Below are 22,795 nucleotides of genomic sequence, written 5' to 3'. Positions count from 1 at the left end.
ATAGAAATACTTTGTTAATTCTTAAGGTTTAGCTTTCTGAATCTCGTTTGGTAATTTTTCGGAAACTTTCTGCAGTTTTCTTAATTTTATCGTAGATAAAAATACCAGTGATTTATAGGATTCTTAATTCTTGTATTTAGTAAGCCACCGACAACTCACTTGATATTTGAATAATGCTATTGTTGCTTTGAATAGTTGTTTGTTGCCGACATTGTTAAATTTCGGTATTTTACTAGATCTAGTCAAGTATCTTACCATTAATAAATTTCATAAACCGTTAGAGCTCTTACTTATTTTCTTGAGTTTAGCCCGTATATTTATTTCACCCATAGCTGCGGAGTCATTTGTGGTGTTCTGTGTCCGTCCTTGAGTCCGTTTTTCATTTGACACTGTCAAAGTTTTAGCCAGTTTAAGCGTTGTCCGTCTGTCTGACTGTCTGATGTTCTGACAGTAAATATGCCTGACTGTGTGATTTAGTAGAACCACACATCCGTCACTACGAGCGTTACCAGCTCGCAACATTTTTGGTACGCAGCGGTGGGATCCGTTTTTCAAGTCGGATCCAGTGATACGAACTCTACACTCCATATACTTGTCTAAAAACGCTACCATGAACAATATAGAAGCTGTTGACAGTGAGCACACGATATTTTTCAATCAGAAAGATACAGAGTTGCAGACAGAAAGTCAGTGCAGACAGTCCGGTGAAGACGATACCATGTCCGTTGATTCTTATAGGTCCGTCAACAGAGAGGACACTGGTGTTAATACATCTTTTGTATGTGGATCTCATTCCGATGACAATAATGTTGAAATGTGTAGCATGTTGAAAGATATAACAGGTTGTCTTAAAGATATGGCTCAAGAAATCAAGTCCCTCAAACAAACCCAGGGATCAAGTGATAAACGTACTACTTGTCCTAATCCTGAAGGTCGCGATCTAATGAACACACGTTTTGACTCGAATCTAAATGGTCAAGCCGACGTACCTCCCGAGGGAAATTTATATGAATACCGTACCAACCAAGCCAGATTTTGCCCCAGAGATGTAGTCCCCCTCATGAAAGGCCTTTAGATAATGTAAATTCGCAGTATCTGACAGGTGGTTTTAGACCACGTGTTAACGATTTTGCACGTGATGACGAGCGCGGTTTTGAGCGACTAGCATTAAATGATGATTTTGTGGAAAATCCGAGATACGGGTATGGAAGGCCACGTCAGCACGATTTGAATAGTTTCAAAATGTCTCCTTTCACGGGAAAAGAAGACTGGGCCGTATGGTTAGCTAGGTTTGAAGCTTTAGCACATAGATATAATTGGTCGGATGATGACAAACTTGACCAGTTACTGCCGCGTATAGAGGGTCATGCAGCACAGTTTGTATTTTCGCAGCTACATCCGGGTGTTTTATCCAACTATAAAGAGTTAGTAAACGAAATGAATAGTCGGTACCGAGTGATCGAGACTTCAAGGTTGTTTGCTGCAAAATTTAGTAGGCGCGGAAGAGTTCGTGGCCGATCTTAAGTTTTTGTATGATAAGGCACACGGCTACCGAGACCGTAAAACACGTGATGAAGATTTGGTACGTAGATTTTTAGACGGGCTTAGGGATGATGAAGTCAGATTCGAGGTAGAGTTTCATAAAGAACCAGAGACTAGAGACGAGGCTGTGTTTCATGTTGTGAATATGTTACAGACCCGGAGTACACGCAGAAATCGTGATAGCACGAGAAGGGCGTGTGATGAAGGCTGCATACAGCAAGTTTATGTACAAACCACAAAGAATAAAGGCAAAGTAAATGGTGAGACGTCAACCTCCCGAAATTTTGACAGGCAAAGTAATGGTTCTAAGAAGCAAGACAGTTAAATTAAAAGTGAAGACAACCAAGGTGAACTTCTTCTAAAGATTTTAGAGAGACTTGATAAATTAGAAAGTAACAAGCAAGTTTATGAAAAGCGGCAAAGTAAAGCACCGGCAAGAAGACATGTTGAATGTTTCAACTGTCATCAAGTAGGTCATTATGCACGTGACTGTCCAGGCAAAGCGAGTGTTAGGAAAAACTTAAACGTGCACCCTATTACGAGCTCGAAAAACAATGTTAAAGAGAGTCCTTTAAACTGCCAAGGACCAGCCCTTGCGGCCAGAGGGGGGTCCCACTAGAGAAAATAGGCCAACAATGCGATACAAATTATACGCATGAGAGTAATGAGGCCCCAACATCCAAGAATATCCGAACGGGCAAAAGTCTTTATGATGGGATATATATTAAGGGATGTATAGAGAATGTCCCAGTGGTGTTTACAGCAGACACTGGAGCGTCACGCACAGTCATATCATCAAGGGTATATAAAAAATCAATGAGAATGTTAGGCCAAACCTACAGAAAACTGCAATTTTGAAGGGAGCTGGGGGAGCGCCCATAAAAGATTGGGGAAAAGCTGAATTCGCCATGAAACTAGGTACACTCGAGCTCATCAAAGAGGCTAGGGTAGCCGAAATAGAAGATGATGTGCTGCTTGGTTACGATGTTTTGAGGGGTGGTGAAAAGGGGGCGGCCGATATTTTATTAAGTAAGAACAAAATCATTTTAGATGTGGTTGACATACCATGTTTTCAGGTAGGAAAGCATAACGTGATGAGAAAAGTAGTAGTGGCTGAAGACGTTACGATCCCTGGTTTAACAGAGACGTTAGTCGACGTCTACGTATCGCGTTTTGAAGAAGATGATTACGACAAGCAAGCTGAGTATATTGTCGAGCCAACAGATAGCTTCAAAGATACTTATCAACTGATGATGGCCTCTACCTTAGTTGACATAAACAATGGCACAACGTGCAAAGTCCGTGTATTGAACCCATTTTCTAAGGAAGCCACTCTTAGACAAGATGCCCAAATCGGGAAAGCTGAAAAAATTGAAAGTATTGTAAATGTTGTAGCTGAACAGGAACATAAAGATGAGACTGACAATGTATATAGTGTACGCAGAATAAATCTCAGTTCCACAGAAAGCATAAAAACAAAGAATTTGCCATGTACAGAGGCTTAAGTTGAGGACATACCCGAACATTTGAAATCACTTCACGAAAGGTCTTCAAAAGATATGACTGAACATGAAAAAGGAGTTTTGGCAGGACTGCTACTCAAGTACAAAGATACCTTCTCCAGGGATGAATGGGACCTGGGAGTAACCCATTTAGCTGAACACAGCATAAATACAGGTAATGCGGCGCCGATCAAGCAACGACCAAGGAGAGTCCCACTAGCACATGCAGAAGCTGAAAAGTCTGCCATTGAAGATCTTCTGAAGAAGGGTGTCATACGTAAAAGTACTTCACCTTGGGCCAGTCCTATCGTCTTAGTACGGAAAAAGTCAGGGGCAATCAGGCCCTGTGTAGACTATCGTAGGGTCAATAGTCTAGTGAAACCAGATGGTTTCCCTCTGCCAAGGATTCAGGATTGCTTAGACGCAGTTGCGGGTTCGAGTCACTTTAGCAGCTTTGATCTTACAAGTGGTTATTTTTAAATCCCTCTCAAAGAAGAGGACATCCCTAAAAGCGCCTTTTGTTGTAAATTTGGTCATTACGAAATGACTAGAATGCCATTTGGGTTAAATAACGCTGCGAGCACTTTCCAACGAACCATGGAACTTGCATTACAGGGTTTACAATGGGTAACTTGTCTTGTGTACATTGATGATATTATTGTGTATGGTGAAGACTTCACACAACATATTCAAAGGGTAGATGAGGTATTATGTAGAATTACAGTGGCTGGCCTGAAATTAAAACCAGATAAGTGCAATATGCTTCAACATGAGGTAGTCTTTTTGGGCCATGTCGTGTCAAAGCAGAGAAGAACTACTGCATCACTGAAAAGGAGCTTTTGGCCGTAATTTATTTCATTCAATACTTCAGACAGTATCTTCTAGGAAGAAAGTTCATAGTGAGAACTGACCATCAAGCACTAGTTTGGCTTTTCAGTTTGAAGGAACCGAGCGGTAAAATAGCTAGATGGATTGAAATAATCGCGCAGTATGATTTCGAAATACAGTACCGTCCTGGTAGTAAACAGGGCCACTGTGATGCGTTGTCACGATGCGAAACCCCGAGGGACTGTACTTGCGATGAAGTTGATATGAGCGAGCCGCTAAAGTGTGGACCGTGTCATAAATGCCGCCAGAGAGCAGCAAATATGGTGCTCTAAATGAAGGGTCAGTACCAATGTGAAAACCCGGAAAAGAAGCCAGATAACAACAGGAAAGCCGATCCATCCAGTGCTGAAGACATAAGAGCAGTCAATTCAGATACGTTACAAAGTACATCTAGCCTTGGAAATGGCGCCAGTGCTAAAGTAGGGCGTCGGAACTGGCTTGGATCTGCCTTGCCAGAAAATGTCGCGACATACCAGCGTAATGACCCAGATATCGCGTTTCTCATAACTGCTTTGGAACAAAATAAGAGACCAAGTAGCGAAGAAGTTAATATAAAAAGCCATGCTGCCAGGTACTATTGGACTTTATGGGACAATCTAGTGCTGCAAAATGATGTCCTATACAAAGTATTCAAGGCTGCTGATAGTACTAGCGAGAATCTACAACTCATCGTGCCGCACGTACTAAAGAAAGATGTTATGTTTCAAATGCATAGTTCTTTTACTTTAGGTCATTTAGGGACTAAGAAAACAAAAGCAAAGATAGCTCAACATTATCATTGGTACCAAATGCGCCAAGACATTAGTTTATTCATCAGGAGCTGTGACACGTGCGCAGCAGACAAGAAACCTGCGAAACCTCCAAGAGCACCCATGGGTACACTTAGAGCAGGGGCACCTTGGGATGTTTTGGCTATTGATTACACCGGTCCTTTTCCACTTACGCCTAGGGGCAACCGATACATACTCGTGCTGACAGACCACTTTACCAAATATGTAGAGGTCGTTGCAGTGCCCGACCAGACAGCAGAAACTTGTGCATCTGTCTTACTTAACAACTTCATAGCACGCTGGGGCTGACCTTCAAGTATACATAGCGATCAAGGGTTCGCGTTTGAAAGTAGACTTTTTCAGGAACTCTGCCATATGCTTCAAGTAAGGAAAACACGCACGAGTGCACGAAATCCACGTGCGAACGGCAAAATAGAGCGCTTTAACCGCAGCCTCTTAAAAATGGTAAGGGCCTACCTAGTAGGTGAACAAGAAGATTGGGACCTTCATCTGGGGTGTCTAGCGGGAGCATATAGGTCATCTCTAAATGAATCGACAGGCCTCACTCCTAACTTACTGTGCATGGGCCGCGAAATCAGAATGCCAGCTGACCTGGTGTTTGGACATTATGACGCGACTAGTTCAACTGCACCCAAGTATGGTGATTATGTTCAAGGTCTGCGTGACAAAATGCTACTAGCTCACGAAGTTGCACGAAAAAATCTGTCAGTACATGCGAAACGCAGCAAGGACATTTACGACTCGAAACTTAGCTTTCATACATATCAAGTTGGCGATTTAGTATGGTGTCTTCATGGAACAAAGAAAGTTGGAGTAATGCCGATATTACAGAAAGCTTTTGATGGTCCTTTTGTTGTAAAGGAAAAGAGATCTGAACTTAACTATGTCCTGCAGTTAAATAAAGAAGGCAAGGAAAGAGTGGTACATCACAACAAGCTAAAGAAAAACGAGGGAACCAGCCCTCCTAAATGGGCGACCAGCGCCACGAAAGAACTGAAAGAAAGCCCGCTTTCTGTGTAAAAATTCAACTCTGTATAAAAATTGGTTGTTTAAATGACAACCTGTGAATAACTAAAAACTTGTGTATAAATATTTGTGTTTGTATAAAATTAATATATTGCCTATTGCCAATAAAGAAAGAAATTCAACTTAATACAATGTGTGTTGTTACAGAACAGATGTGATACTGTTTTTAACATGTTTACGGCGTATGCATTATTACTGCTGTGTGTTTCGAAGAGATGTTTCCTCAAACTCTGCGATGAAGATAAAAAAACTAAACATATATACTGGCGTATGCTGCGATGCTTTCCAGATTATTTCGTTGAATATTACGTTAGGGTCCTTGGTGTCGGTGGCAAACTCTTGGTATTGTAAGCCTTATAATAAATGGGGTGGTATTTTGTCGTTTCAGCATTATGGAGAGGAACACTTTTGCTCATGTTAGAGGGAGAGCTTACCGTTGCCGACACTGCTTTAGTAAGGGGAAGACTGAGATCAACACCAAACAACGCATGGAAGACCATGTATACAAGTATCATGTTCCCAATGATGAACAGCCATTTTGGTGTAGGCTCTGTCTCTTTCGTTGCAGAAGTAAGGAGCTTCTGTCTAAACACGTAACCACCTACACCAGACACAGGAACGTTATGTCCGAGAAGGGGATTACTGAGTCCAGACAGTTCTTGGTGTGTAACCCAGACCCTCACCTTATAGGGAGCAAGGACATTGAACTGTTGTCTAAAGCAGACAGTATGAACTGGTGGCTATTCAAGCAAGATAAGTTGTCACCAAAGGTGGATATAGTGCAGGAGGCAGTGAGAGAGGCAGGGATTGGAATGGCTAGCTGTGGAAAGGAGTCAGAGGACCCTCTTGACCTGACGAGAGGATCCTTTGACAGTATGCAAACAGAGTCTGAGCAAGCGGCGGAGGACCTCAGAGTAATAGTTGAACGTGACACTTATGTTGAAAAGGTGGAGGGGGTAGAGGAAGCGGAGATGGAGACCATAGAGACATACGTTGCAACACCAATGTTGGATGAGCCTTTAGACTTAAGGGTGGTGAAGGAAAAGGTGGTATCTGGAGTGGAGGTAAAGGATACAGAGGATGAGCTACAGATAGAAGTAGGAGAAAGTTTAAAGGAGATTGTGGTTGAAGGCGAGAAAGATGAAGGTCAGCAGCAAGTTCCTGAAGCAAAGGAAGAAGAGTCAGTGGGAGAAGAGCACTTAGATAACAGAGGGCAAGAGGAGGTTCAGGTTAGGAAGGCTGGTAAAAGGAGGGCGCAGAAAGAAAGTGATAGAAGAGACCGAGCGAGAAAAAGGGTACGTCATACCCTTAAGAAGTACAAGTCGCCATCTCCTTCTTCATCTTCATCATCATCATCCTCTTCATCAGAGTCAGATACTGATTCAGATTATGATTCAAGAGAGAGAGAGCAACGAGAAAAGAGATTTACTGACATTCTTGGGGAGATGGTTAGAAAGACAGGGGAAATCATTGGGGAACAAGTAATTGCTAATGCAGCATTGATAAACAAGCTACAAAGTACAGTAGATGAACTTAGGAAGGAGGTGAGAGAATTAAGGGAGGAAAAACAGGCATGTGATATGTCGAAAGAAAAAAAGAAGGGAGAAGGAGAGGGGAACAGAGACGGTAAAAGGGAGGAGCGCAAGATTGAGTCAACTCAGAAGAAGGATAAGGGGCATGATCAGAGCAAGGATAAGGACATGAGAAGGGACAAAATAGGGGGGTGCAAGATAAGGAAAATAGAGCTGTGCAGAGGAAACCAGGATTATCGCACCCTAGGTCCCGACCTTTCAGGAGGGATGACTATGGTAAATTCGGGTATAGGTGGGGAGATAGATATTGACCTTGAACTTCTGAACATATGAAATAAGACAGTGTTTTATCTCTGACAAGTTTGGTTCAGGAAGTGACATTTATTTAAATACAGTGCATTTCATGTGTTTAAAGTTACATGAACTACAACCTGAAATTAATTAAAACTAATAAACAGAAAAATTTCAAAGTTTAGTAAAAACTTGTTGCTGCGTCTTGCAACTTTATTGTGAATTTCAATATTGTGTATATAGAATTTGTCCTGTGTTGTTATCGGTGACTCTGAAATTTTAGTCAGGTAAATTCTATCAATGAACTCAAGTGCTTTAAGAGAGTTATTTACATGATATACATAAAGCTTTTGATGATGGAATTTCTCCAAAAGTAACATTAATTGAAATTTCTGAAGCTGCCATTTGACATTCCTTAAGACTATAACTTTTAAACTTAGTTTTGTATTTTTAAAGCTGGCACTAAGTGCTATATATCTTAAAGCTGACATTAACTGTTGAAAGTAAATTTGATCACAGATGACTTTTAAATGTTTGAATTTGAATTAATGTGCTATTATGTATTTGTTTTGACTGTATTGGAAATGTAGCAAGGCAGTTTGAACTTTGCCTCGCTAAGGAGGGGGTAGTGTAGTGCGCAGGTAAATCAATCCTACTTTCGTTTTCACAACACATGTACTCTTCGGTGTTTTACGATACATATGCGATATTTTAGTGTCAAATATTTAGTAACTCATCGGCTTATGTATTTTTCTATAAAAGATTCACTTACTGACTACAAAATCCATATTTTAAGCCTTACTTATCCATTTTTCCATGTTAAAACACTTCAGTTTATTGTGTCGTCCGCCATATTGTATGCTGTTTAGGCGTGACGTCATACACGTGCAAGTAGTTATTATTTACGTCATCAAGTTTCCTAGATCTAGTACATTTTTCTAGTAGGGGGTTCCTGTCTATACTGTTTGACGAAAACTTTTATTATTTATTCGTATATTTTAGCGCACATTAAACTACCACTCCTTATATTGTACTTTTATATTTATATGATGATTGTTCGCAGAAATATTATCTTTTTACTGCAATTAAGCCGTGCACATGTACGTCTTTTTTATTGCTGTTTGAGGTGTCGGAACTGTTTGAAATACTTTTGCGCCTCTTTGTTAGTTTTTCTTGAACTATCTCAAACACTGTTGATTTTGTTTGAAGTACCCGTATATAAGGCGGTGTTCACTGTTTGACAGCACTCCGCAGCCAGTAAAATCTTGGGCATAGCTTTCTGTAGAAATTCGTTTCAGCACTATAAATCCATTATAAAATACGTAAGTACTTATTTGGTAATAATACGTTAAATTTAACATAATAATTTTAAAGCATTAATAGAAATACTTTGTTAATTCTTAAGGTTTAGCTTTCTGAATCTCGTTTGGTAATTTTTCGGAAACTTTCTGCAGTTTTCTTAACTTTATCGTAGATAAAAATACCAGTGATTTATAGGATTCTTAATTCTTGTATTTAGTAAGCCACCGACATCTCACTTGATATTTGAATAATGCTATTGTTGCTTTGAATAGTTGTTTGTTGCCGACATTGTTAAATTTCGGTATTTTACTAGATCTAGTCAAGTATCTTATCATAAATAAATTTCATAAACCGTTAGAGCTCTTACTTATTTTCTTGAGTTTAGCCCTTATATTTATTTCACCCATAGCTGCGGAGTCATTTGTGGAATTCTGTGTTCGTCCTTGAGTCCGTTTTTCATTTGACACTGTCAAAGTTTTAGCCAGTTTTAGCGTTGTCCGTCTGTCTGACTGTCTGATGTTCTGACAGTAAATGTGCCTGACTGTGTGATTTAGTAGAACAACACATCCGTCACTGCCAGCGTTACCAGCTCGCAACAATATTGGGTTATCTAGGGTCAAAAACTAGGTCACCAGGTCAAATCAAAGGAAAAGCTTGTTAACATTCTAGGGGTCACAATTTTGGCTCAGTCTTAATGAAACTTGGTCAGAATGTTATCCTAAATAATATGTTTGAAAAATTTTATAATGGATTATCTGAGGTCAAAAACTAGGTCACCAGGTCAAATCAAAGGAAAAGCTTGTAAGCACTCTAGAGGTCACAATTTTGGCCCAGTCTTATTGAAACTTGGTCAGAATGTTACCCTTAATAACATCTTAGATGAGTTTTAAATAGGGTCATCTGGGGTCAAAAACTAGGTCACTAGGTCAAATCAAAGGAAAAGCTTGTTATCACTGTAGAGGCCACATTTATGACTATGTCTTCATGAAACTTGGTCAGAATGTCAATCTTGATGATCTTTAGGTAAAGTTCGAATCTGGGTCATGTGGGGTCAAAAACTAGGTATCCGGGTCAAATCAAAGGAAAAGCTAGTTAACACTTTAGAGGCCACATTAATAACCATATCTTAATGAAACTTGGTCAGAATGTTAATCTTGATGATCTCTTCGTTTTAAGTGCTCTTCAATAAGGAGATAGTGCACGAACAAACGTCAAATCATAACGTTTGCTGCAGTATCGAGGATGGAGTCGTGTCCAAAAAAAATGAACTGGTCTGCCGAAGAGAGGGACGTTCTAGTTTCTCAGTGTCAGCAGTCAGAGGTGGAGACGGGAAAATTCTCGTCCACCCTGACTGCTGCAGACAAGGCCCGCTTTTGGGAAAACGTTACAGAAAGGTAAACTCCGATGAAAGTTAAACTTTTGTGTACGTATGACATGATGTTACATCTTGACTAATAACACAAGTATAGGGTATTCCTAGGACAGTAGATCAATGGCAATGCAGTTAGATCTATTTAGCCTCGTGTACCATGTCCAGATTTTTGACTTATCTTACTGTCGCTGAGTGGCTGCTTTTTAATTTCTGACGTGTGGCACATGATGTGCAGTTACAGTTTGACAGTCACAATATAAAACAAACTTTATGCGTCGGATTAGGTAAGTAATATATATAATCAGGAAAGCAAAGGTTGATAATGAAAGAAAGCCATTTCTTACAACTAAGATTAACTGCTTTCGAGACTCATTCCAGATTAGAGATAGGATATGTGGTGTTTAAGTGTCTTGCCTAGGCACAAGGGCTCAGCATGTCGATGGGAGGGGGGGGGGGGGGGGGGGGGTACAATATAGAATTCTGACCATCCAGGACAAAAAAATATCCAACATATGTAGACACTGGCGTCACAGGTGCCAAACACAATTTTTTTGCTTCCCCTATGCTATAAATAGGTTAAATTTTGAGTTAATTATGACCAACTTAGGAACTTGACTGTCAGTTTTGATAACCACTGACAGTCAAGAAATAGTAAAAACATATCAGATCTATAAAAGCGGTCAAACTGGTATGCATAAATAATAAGGCTAGATCATGGTTTCATTATCAGCCAGGGTACCCTAATTAAAATGTATGCCTACCTGTTTGTTTTTTTTAGCTCATCTGTCACGAAGTGACAAGGTGAGCTATTGTGACCGCTTGATGTCCGTCGTGCGTCAACAATTTGTAAAAAAATCGTCTTCTTGAAAACCACTGGGCAGAATTACACCAAACTTCACAGAAATGATCATTGGGTGGTCCCCTTTCAAATGAATTCCATAGAGAACTTTGGTTGCCATGGCAACCGAAAGGAAAAACTTTTAAAGTCTTCTTCTAAAAAACCAGAAGCCCTAGAGCTTAAGTATTTGGTGTGAAGCATTGCCTTGTTGACCTCTACCAAGTTTGTACAAATCATGACCCCGGGGTCAAAATCGACCCCGCCCCAGGGTTCACCTGATTTTACATAGGAAAATCTTCTTCTCAAAAGGCAGAAGCCCTAGAGCTTAGATATTTGACATGTAGCATTGCCTAGTGGACCTCTACTAAAGTTGTTCAAATCATGACCCCGGGATCAAAATTGACCCCGCCCCAGGGGTCACTTGATTTTACATAAGAAAATCTTCAAAAAATTTCAAAAAAACAAAAAAACCCAGAAGACCTAGAGCTTAGATATTTGACATGTAGCGTTGCCCAGTGGACCTCTACAAAAGTTGTTCAAATCATGACCCCCGGGGTCAAAATTGACCCCCGCCTCAGGGGTTCACTTGATTTTACATAGGAAAATCTTAAAAAATCTTCTTCTCAAAACGCAGAAGCCCTAGAGCTTAGATATTTGGCATGTAGCATTGCCTAGTCGACTTCTACAAAAGTTGTTCAAATCATGACCCCCGGGGTCAAAATTGTTCCCGCCCCAAGGGTCACTTGATTTTACATAGGAAAATCTTCAATTTTTTTCTAAAAATAAACCAGAAGGCCTAGATCTTAGATATTTGACATGTAGCATTGCCTAGTAGACTTCTATAAAATTGATTCAAATCATGACCCCCGGGATCAAATTGACCCCGCCCCATGGGGTTACTTGATTGTACATAGAAAAATCTTCAAAATTTTCTAAAAATAAACCAGAAGGCCTAGAGCTTAGATATTTGACATGTTTGTTTGTTTGTTTTGGGTTTAACGCCGTTTTTCAACAGTATTTCAGTCATGTAACGGCGGGCAGTTAACCTAACCAGTGTTCCTGGATTCTGTACCAGTACAAACCTGTTCTCCGCAAGTAACTACCAACTTCCCCACATGAATCAGAGGTGGAGGACTAATGATTGCAGACACAATGTCGTTTATCAAATAGTCACGGAGGACATACGCCCCGCCCGAGGATCGAACTCGCGACCCCGCGATCCGTAGACCGACGCTCTACCTACTGAGCTAAGCGGGCGGGTCTATTTGACATGTAGCATTGCCTAGTGGACCTCTACACAATTTGTTCAAATCTTGACCCCCAGGGTCAAATTGACCCAGCCCCAGGGGTTACTTGATTGTACATTGGGAAATCTTCATAAATTTGCTAAAAATAAGTGAGTGAGTGAATTGGGTTTTACGGCGAATCGACACAAAATGGTCATATATCGCCGAGGAGAGTGAGTGAATGAGTTGGGTTTTACGGCGAATCGACACAAAATGGTCATATATCGCCGAGAAGTCATATTGCAAACGCCAACTGTAAAGCCTAAACATTGATGTAAAAATGTAAAGCATACCTAAAAACATCCATGTAAAAATGTAAAGAACACTATGAATAATGTAAAAAATATCTAAAAGCATCCATGTAAAAATGTAAAGCATTTCTAAAAGCAGTAATGTAAAAATGTATGTACGTGTGTGTTAAAATATCAGCTGCAAACATAATAATATTGCAAGATGTAAATAAAAATAAGAAATGTTAGATCTTTTGATATATTCCTATCTGCTTTAAAAACGATAAAATATTTCCGACTGAAACGTTGTCAAATAATTCTCTCAAAGACTGGACGTCATTATATGTACTGCGTTATGTAGCAAAGTCCACACAGTTGATTAAAATGTGTTTAATAGTTAGCGGTGTTTGATATGGTACACATTCGGGTTGATCTTCTTTATTCAAAAGGTAAGAGTGAGTCAAACGGGTATGACCTATTCGACAGCGAGAAAGAACAACTTCCTCCCTGCGAACAGATCTGTTCCCTTGGTGCCATTCCCCTAGAGTAGGTTTGACATCATGAAGGTTATTGAATGAAGCACGGTTCCATGACGATTGCCATTTAGATAAAATGTATTTGTTTATATTGGGCCTAAATTCGGTTTGTGGTAATTTCAAATTAGATTGCGATAATAAAAGGGATTTTTTTTGCTGCAATATCAGCATCCTCGTTTACATGAATACCAACATGACTAGGAGTCCAACAAAATATGATAAACTTTTTTAAAGATAGTTAAAAATAAACCAGAAGGCCTAGATCTTAGATATTTGATCTGTAACATTGCCTAGTAGACTTCTACAAACTTTGTTCAAACCATGACCCCGGGTTAAAATTGGCTCCGCCCCAGGGGTCCTTGATTTTAAATAGGAATATCTTCAAAAATTTTCTAAAAATAAACCAGAAGGCCTAGGACTTAGATATTTCACATGTAGTTCCTAGTGGACCTCTACAAAATGTGTTCAAATCATAACCCCCGGGGTCAAATTGACCCTGCCCCATGGGGTTACTTGATTGTACATAGAAAAATTTTCTAAAGAAAACCCCAGAAGTCCTAGAGCTTAGATATTTGACAAGTAGCATTGCCTAGTGGACCTCTACAAAATTTGTTCAAATCATGACCCCTGGGGTCAAAATTGACCCCGCCCCAAGGGTCACTTGATTTTACATAGGAAAATCTTCAAAAATTTTCTAAAAATAAACCAGAAGGCCTAGATCTTAGATATTTGACATGTAGCATTGCCTAGTAGACTTCTACAAAATTTGTTCAAATCATGACCCGCGGAGTAAAATTGACCCCGCCCCATGGGGTTACTTGATTGTACATAGAAAAATATTCAAAATTTTCTAAAAATAAGCCAGAAGGCCTAGACCTTAGATATTTGACATTTAGCATTGCCTAGTGGACCTCTACAAAATTTGTTCAAATCTTGACCCCCCAGGGTCAAATTGACCCAGCCCCAGGTGTTACCTGATTGTACATAGGGAAATATTCATAAATTTGCTTAAAATAAACCAGAAGGTCTAGATCTTATATATTTCACGTGTAGCATTGCCTAGCGGACCTCTACAAAATTTGTTCAAATCATGACCCCCGGGGTAAAATTGGCCCCGCCCCAGGGGTTACTTGATTGTACATGGGAAAATCTTCCAAAAAATTTCTAAAAATCATCAGTTTGACATTTGAAACATGTAGCTCATATTACTCAGGTGAGCGATTCAGGATCATCATGACCCTCTTGTTACATAACTGATTTTAGATATGCTTTACATTTTCACATGGGTGTTTTTAGAAATGTTTTACATTATTCAGTGTTTTTTACATTTTTACATGGATGTTTTTAGGTATGCTTTACATTTTTCACATCAATGTTTATCATTTACAGTTGGCGTTTGCAATATGACTTCTTCTCGGCGATATATGACCATTTTGTGTCGATTCGCCGTAAAACCCAATTCACTCACTCACTCACATCTTTCATTAAAACCCCTCCGAACTTTTAATGTAAAGATGGATCAGTCCATTTTAGAAATTCAACAAGGGAAACGCTAAAATTAAATGCATGATCAAAAGTGAAAAAATACTTTTTAAATTAATAAGTTGCAAGAATGTGGGAAAAACACATTCATGTAATTATATATTAAATTTTATAAATATTTCAGTCGCAAACAAAGAAGAAGAGAATTTTACATATGCAGGAGGTTAGGAAGATTGGGGGTGGCCCAGCCCCTGTTCTTGACCTGGAGACTTTGGGAAAGTCAGGTACAAACATTACAAATTTATGTTGAATATAATAAATTTCTAATTGGAAATTAAAGTATTTGCTTTATTACATTTATCATTTACACAGTTTCATTTTGTAGTATATGTGTATGTTATAAATAGATATATATTTACTAACTTATTTTTTCTCTATAAAGGTTCTGAAGTCAATACCCTTGTGTAGTGTCGAAGATATAAAGAACGGGGCGGACACTTTTCTTGGTAAAAATTTTTATTCGTTATTATACCTCATTTGCGTGTTTCTCTATACAATATATAATATACCACAAGGACATTATTTTCAACTATCACATGGAAATATTGCCCTGGCTCCACCTCTGCATTGAATTAGACTGTCAGTCCTGAAATGAGTTCAATGCTTATTAAAATGAGAGTGTACTCTTTGTCTGAAAATGCTTTGATTGCCTCTGAATTTAACAATTTTGGAAACATCTTAAGACTTCCAGTTTGTTCGGTATAATTAAATAAATATTACATTCCACAAGTGTGACAGTGCATATTGTCAACCTTCAGAAAATACTATTGGACCTTGGCTGACAGCATTTCCTCACATTGACATAATACATTGTTACACAATATCCTTTGAATACATGTACTTGGCATTTTGGTCTGTCTGTGTCTGTATGTCTTGCTCCATTTTGTCTGTCACAAAACTTTAACATTGCCATAGATCAATTATTCATTTCTTGATGGATCCCTTTGAAACTCATTCACATTACTCCTTGTAACAAATCCTTAACATTAATTTATATCAATGTGTGACTTTGACCTTTAACTTGACCTTATACAGGGTCAAACAATTATAGACATTATTTTTTCATTTCTTCACCATATTCACACATACCATTCATTACATTGATGTATAAACATATGACCATCACTCTCATTGTAATCTATTTCAATGTCAAGGGGCCAAACACATCTTGTTTTATTTGTGGCAAGTCTTAGACTACAAGAATACTTTTTATACATGTTGAGAAATTTGACCTATAGCGAAAATTAAAAAAAAAAGTTAAAAAGGGCAGTAACTCTGTAAAAACAAATAACAGGATTATCATCCTCTTGTCTGCACAAGAAGGTCATCAGTATAATAAAGAAAACCAATTAAGAAAGGAGGAGTTGAGCACACAAGATTGTTCATACAGACAGCTTGATGGACAGGCATTCTGATTCCTGCTTGTGGCAGTAAAACAGTCTTACCGAAAACGTGACTTTAATAGACCAAACGATTTCTCAATGACTATTCTGCCTCTACTATGATATTTGTTGAATTCAACCTCCTGTGGTGTACTTGGATTAAGCTTTGGTGTCAGCAGGTACTTCCTAAGAGGGTACCCACTGTCACCAAGCAGCATGCCAATATCATTCAGTTCAAGATAATTCTGTAAGGTAAAAGATTTTCTGTTACATTTTCAATTTCTTTAAAATATTTAGTCTGATGAAAGAAAAGTGGTATCACTGTGCACAAGCACAAAGAAAATGAAACAAGCTGTTTGCAAAAGAGGTATGCCCCTTTAAGTCCAGAACAATCTGTATAAAAACAAACAAGGAAATGATATCTCTGAACATAGATATATTTTAAGTGCGACACAAAACATGAGCAATGATAGAAGCTTTACTTTGTCATACTTAATATTAAATTGAAAAGATTCTACGTTTTAAGTCAATACCTCTTACATATATTGTGAAATTAGACTTTAAGCCATAATTTTAAATCGAAACAAGAGCTGCCCCGAGACAACGCACTCAACATTTTTCAATACTGGAAGGTAATTGAAGCTATCCATAACACAATTCTATGTGTAATTAGATTATTGCATCCAGAATTATGTGCCTTGACATACAGATGTGCCATTAAATATGTATGCCAAGTTACAGTTGAATATCTTTGATAGTACTGAAATGAATGACATTAACAGAGATATCTGACTTTATCAAAAACTTTACCAGTGGTGACACCGTTAAAAAGGGCAATATATCCACCAAAATCATTGCTAGAGTTACTTCCTTTTGTTTATAGACTGGGGTCATCACCATAAGTAAGTATTTTGAGTTTCAACTTAATATCTTTGACACTTATTGGGTAATTTCATTTAAACAAAACATCTAAGTTCAAACAATGGCAGATAACTCTGGTAATACAAATCATAGGGTTGTTGTAACGAATTACCCTTTACATACTGAATCAGTATTCCAAATTTCAAATAGCTACCTTTGATAGTTTTTATGAAATGGACTGAAAAAAATTAACCGAAAAACTTTACCTTAAAACTTAACTTACACAGATGCCGACAACAAAGTGATGACAATGCCTTGACCTTTTCATAAAAAAATTGATCAAAGGTTCCCTGATAGCCACTTGGCAGAACTTTTCCAAATGCAATAACAATAATAAAAATGCAAATTTTGAAAAACAAAGGCTGTAACTCTGAAGTGTCTGGGGCGATTTGGCTAGTTATTGAATTGAACGTGGCAGAGATATTATGAACACAAATACACAAATATTCTTATCAAGTTTGGTGAAGATCAAATGAAACAGTTGGATTTAGAGGGCGGAAAAGGCTAAACTGTCTAATTTTCAATAAACTCTGAAGAGCCTGGGGCAATTTTACTGGTTATTGAAATTGACCGTGGTATCATGCCCACAAACATGTTTATAAAGTTTGGTGAAGATCAATCAAAACTGTTGAACTTAAAGAGCAGAAAAGAATGTGGTCTACAGAAGGACGTCCGACAGACTGACATTTGCAAACTAATATGCTGAATTCGTTGTAAGAATCTGTAGCTAATATATGTGGTACGTACATGATCATATTGATAATACAAATATATGAACTTTTGTATTTTTTAATTCTTAAAACAACTGTTAAAAAGTACCTTCAAACCACAGGAGTTAAAAATTGCTGCGTCATGCTGGGACCCTGGCCACATGGCAATAACATCTGTAAATCTACAAAGATGGACAAAATTCATCTTTTAAGTAAAATATTACAACTTAATTAAGGACTGTATACAACAAGAGGCCATATATTGCTTGTCTGAATTTTAACAAGCAAACTCAGTGAAATGATAGCCTCTTTATACTTGCATGGCTATATTTCCTCATTTTATTGATCTTTTGTACCACGTTTCACTGATAACTTCTCATCGTCTTTTGACATACAGTTCCCGGACGCAGAAAAATCACTGGAATTTTAATAAACCAAGGGAAATAAATATGGTGTTCCTAAGTCAATCCTGCTAAAACTTGCAGGGCTACATTGCGTTATCTAATAATACATTTCCGCCAAGTTTCATTTAAACATTAGGCCATGAGGTGATAGAAATTTCATGTATATCACCACACTATGGTAATGAAATTCCATCCACCTATTCAGAACAGTGCTTCACCCTAGTTGCACTTATGTTTTACTTTCCTTTACAAGAAAGATGTTAGGCTCCGTTCACATGACAAAGATTACAATTATGTACTTGTCAAAAAATTATACCTTGCATCTGGATCACATACGGCTTGAACATTTAGAGCATGATAGTTCTTTCGACAAACATATGCTGCCTCATCTTCTGTGGGTGCTTGAATCGTTATCAACGTACCATCTACTGCTCCTATAAAAATATGTGAAATTATTACACAATGTAATGAAATGTGAATATACATTAAAAAGAACTTCATACATGTAAAATTACAATAGGACTCATTTATATTCTTCTTGTTTGTAAGAAAACAAGTGTAGTAAACACACATTTCAATGATTCTGGTCATGAATGTACCCTTTACATGTTTCATGACGTTTTTTGGATATACATTCTGACATCTTTTATGTCTGTTTCACTTCCATTTAATCTGATTACTTAGTATTAAATTTGAATTGATCACAATTTAAAACAAGACATAGTAATTATCAACTCTAAAATTCCAGGCTGATTAGATGCAAAATGTATAAATCACATTAGTTCACCATTACGTATTTGACTGATACAATAGGCTGCTAATACATAAATTGTAATTTTAGGGATATTTCATAATATATATACCTATGATGTTGGGTATTCTACACTTTTGGTAGAATTTCCTTTTTATTTTATTCAACTCAGTTCTGTCTGTTTGAAACCTGTAAAAAAACCAACACTATATTCTTCTGTATTTAATTTAATCATCAAGAATAAAAATAAATGTACAGAACAATGAAATGCAGTGTAATCTTTGGCAAGGCACACATTAATTTACACTACATGTAGCTATTGATGACATTATCGATTAAATCTCAATATGAAGAAAAGCATACATCAAGAACATGCCAGTTTTCAATCATGCCCGTTTTCAATAAGAATAATTCAGTTCATTGTCTACAGTAAATGACTTAAATACTGTTTTTCTATCTTGGAAAACTGTAATTGTAACTGAAGTAGAAGTTGCAATACTAAGATTACTTCTTTCCTGAAAGACTAAATATGATACAATCATTGATCAACTAGCAAAAAAGTCACTAGTTTTTTAAAAAAATTGTCATAAATTTCATTCCTATTCCCTGAATTTGGACAGATATAAGTTATAGAACTTTATCTAGAATGCGAGTAACTTTCTTCTGTGATAATGTAACAATATTACTGTATACCTGATGTTCCTTAACCTTAGATTTACACTGTTAACAAACTCGTCCACTACAGTGGCTGCTGTGGCCTTAGAAGTCCCGTGTAAATCTGCGACCTCTGACAAAAAGTCGCCCTCAGCCAGAACTCTCAGCCCAGTGAGAACCTAAAAATATAATGTTATAGTATATACTTTTAATATTTCAACGTAACAATTTAATCAATATTTGGTATCCTTGAAATATATATTCTCTATCATTTTTGGGAGAGTTTCTTGACATTTCACAAATTAATTTGATTTCAAATACAATTATTAAATGTATAGATATGATTAATCCACTAATTTAAAGCACTTGATGCTGAATTTAAATTCAAACAGCATCTATAAATCCCCCTTTACGTAATCATAATTTGTCTTAGAAATCAAGTATGCAAGTTATAAGGACAGACTTGTATTAATTTATTTTTCCAGCTCAAGGAAAACAAAAGAAGACAGATTTAGACGACTTGGTTGCTCTATTGATATATACAGTCAAACCTGTCTGAAACGCCCATCCAAGGAATAGCAAAAGGTGGTCTTTGTTGACAGGTGGTATCTTCCGTCTATAAATATGTTAAATATATATTTATTATGGTCTGACGGCACATAATGTAATCTGGGAGCATTTTAACATTCCCGATGTAATCTTTACAGACAGCTACAAGGTTTTTTTAATGGTGGTCTTTATTAGCAGGTAGTCATTAACAAGTTTTACCTTATATATAGCCCATGGCACTTAAGAAGCGATGGGATGAAATTTGCACAGTTGGCCAAATGCCCCCTCATGATTTTGCACAGTGAATGCATTAACCGCTTAGTTTATACCAATTTATTTTAGCTCATTGTAGTTTATTGAGTCACTTTCGAGTCCGATTTGTCGAAAAGACAGGAATGGTGTCTTTTAGGAGATGCAATTGGCACCTGTTAGGGTTCGAACCTGTACCTCCTATGTGAGCGCCCAACACCATATCCCCTACACCACTACTCTAGGACTTGAGTCTTTCAAAATCATGTGTTAAGGAGAACAAAATACAGTTTGCTACTTACAATGTGTGTAAATATTAATACAAACATCAGGAAAAATCACGAAGGGGATAATGTGTTAAATTGGCTTTTATAGCATCAAGAGGCTATTGCTTCTGCTGAGGAGGGCTAACGTACTAGGGCTATATTAAGTCTGTTTACCGTGTCACCAGTTTATAGGACATCCAAAACTAGACCATAGCAAAAGCAAGGGCTTAATACACAATAAGGACTTGGCAAAAGGGTAGTGCTACTTCTGTAATGGTCACACATTCATACAGCTTTATAAAAATAGTGACAAAGTAATTAAATACACAGGTACATGACACATACCCCCTAAAAAAAAGGGTATGTGTCATGTACCTGTGATTAAATATATTTGCATATGCGGACATAAAAGTCAGATAATTTGGGCCCTTACTTGATTGCCAAACACTTGCAGATTATTGTCCAATGTTCAATTCCTATTTTTCTTGCCAGACTGCCCATCATTCAAAATATATGACAAACACAATATTTATCCATAATTCCTGTTTAGCTACAGCTTAGCTAATTAAAATGTATAAGACATAATGCTTCAGCAATTATCTTGATATGTGTACGCGTAGAAATTACATCCAACCGAACTGTATATACATCGTTTTATATTTTATTCGAACATGGACTTTCAAGTCCGAATATTCGTTCATCCGAAATACGTAGCAACACATGTAAGTGAAATTCCTCCAAAGTATAGAAAGAATACCATACCAAACCGTTTAAAGCAACTGGACAAAATGTCTCTTAGGACTCATACTTATCTACAAGTTTATTGTAAACTGTAAATGTCTACGGCATCACTCCAAACACAATCCGACAACTCTGTGTTGTGTTGTTGTTGTTGTGTTAAGGGAGATAACATGCATTTGTGTATACGATACTTTGTCACATTTGTTGTCTCTCCTTGCATACACATATATTTAATTAACTTTTTAAACTTTAGTAATCACTTTTGTCATGCTCTGTAGGGAACAAAAACGATCTGTCCTGGGCGACAGGTCTTCCCTACAGAGCCCCTTCAACTCTGCATTTGACGCTTTGTCAAGTCTGTATCCGGAGACGACCTCCTGCTCTGTCAAGTGGTCAATGGTGACCACACGTTCCTTACAATTTCGCCTTTTTCGCCGCTGGCGTTGCCTTTGTAATATTACGGCGGCCATTTTGTTTGATCTACGACTGCTCCTTAGCGATCGCAGACTTTATACACAGTCTTACGATTATCGTACGACATAGATCACCCGCGATCTTTGATAAGACACTAGCAAAATCGTACGGTCGACGTACGATAATCGTACGTCAAAAACGGTCGTACGATTGTTGATAAGACGCCCCCAGGATATTTCCTTTAACAGAATCAGGAACAGATCCGTAAGTTCTGCATTCCTCAGATGTTTTGTCACGTTAGCCATTTTGAACAATGCTTTTTGCTTAATTAAGAGGTAACTTATGACTAGGTTCTGAGCTGCGGCGCGTCAAAGGGGGCCAAGGAGGCCAGTTTTGACTCCAACACTGTCCTTTTCACGATCCTCTTTTCCGTTCTAGACCCAAGATACAGTACAAGCCTGTGTTCCTCTTGTTTGTCTGGGAACACCCGGTTTTAGGGGGTTTTGAGCTACGGCGGGTCAAAGGGGTCCAATTTTGTCTCCGACACTGTCCTTTTCTTGACCTTGCGGTCAGTTCCAGACCCAAGATACAGCTATAAGCCTGTATTCTTGTATCTTGGAAAACCCTTTCAATACATACCCAGTTTTAGGGGAGCACACTTCCTGTATTCTGAGCTACGGCCCGTCAAAGGGTGCCAAGGAGGCAAATTTTGTCTTCGACACTGTCCTTTTCACGATCCTGCTGTTAGCTCCAGACCAAAGATACAGCTATAAGCTTGTGTTCCTCTTGTTTGTCGTGGAACATTCTTTCAATATAATAATATACTCAGTTTTTTTGGGGTGTGGGGGGGGGGGGGGGGGGGGAGAGAGAGACACTTCCTAGATTCAGAGCTACGGCGCGTCAAAGGGGGCAAATTGGCCAACTTTGTCTCCAACACTGGCCTTTTTACGTTCCTGCTGTCAGTTCCAGACCCAAGATACAGCTATAAGCCTGTGTTCCTCTTGTTTGTCTTGAAACACCCTTTCAATACATACCCGGTTTTATGGGTGCACACATGTAATTATTCCAAATTTTAT

General features: G+C 38.1%; 3 protein-coding genes across 3 annotated transcripts; 2 read left to right on the top strand and 1 right to left on the bottom strand.

Moving 5' to 3' along the window:
* The first annotated feature begins 5,164 nt into the window (after nucleotides 1-5,164).
* On the top strand, nucleotides 5,165-5,743 carry LOC128558086 (uncharacterized). Its single transcript, XM_053546904.1, has one exon. It carries the CDS (start codon nucleotides 5,165-5,167, stop codon nucleotides 5,741-5,743), a length of 579 nt encoding a protein of 192 aa, XP_053402879.1.
* Nucleotides 5,744-6,141: 398 nt separating this feature from the next.
* LOC128558085 (serrate RNA effector molecule homolog) lies at nucleotides 6,142-7,614 on the top strand. The gene has a single exon (XM_053546903.1). The coding sequence runs from the start codon at nucleotides 6,142-6,144 to the stop codon at nucleotides 7,612-7,614; it is 1,473 nt and encodes a 490-aa protein (XP_053402878.1).
* Nucleotides 7,615-15,203: 7,589 nt separating this feature from the next.
* Nucleotides 15,204-21,775, bottom strand: LOC128558084 (putative nuclease HARBI1). The gene is made up of 7 exons (XM_053546902.1): nucleotides 21,566-21,775; nucleotides 19,540-19,679; nucleotides 18,959-19,035; nucleotides 18,412-18,529; nucleotides 17,801-17,873; nucleotides 16,124-16,305; nucleotides 15,204-15,264 (listed from the first exon to the last, which is right to left on the bottom strand). The coding sequence occupies exons 1-7, from the start codon at nucleotides 21,773-21,775 to the stop codon at nucleotides 15,204-15,206; spliced, it is 861 nt and encodes a 286-aa protein (XP_053402877.1).
* Nucleotides 21,776-22,795: the final 1,020 nt, after the last annotated feature.

This window comes from Mercenaria mercenaria, chromosome 6, assembly GCF_021730395.1.
Source record: "Mercenaria mercenaria strain notata chromosome 6, MADL_Memer_1, whole genome shotgun sequence".
Taxonomy (NCBI): Eukaryota; Metazoa; Mollusca; class Bivalvia; order Venerida; family Veneridae; genus Mercenaria; species Mercenaria mercenaria.
Note: the sequence above shows the minus strand (reverse complement) of the source record. Positions and strands in the feature narration are given on the sequence as shown.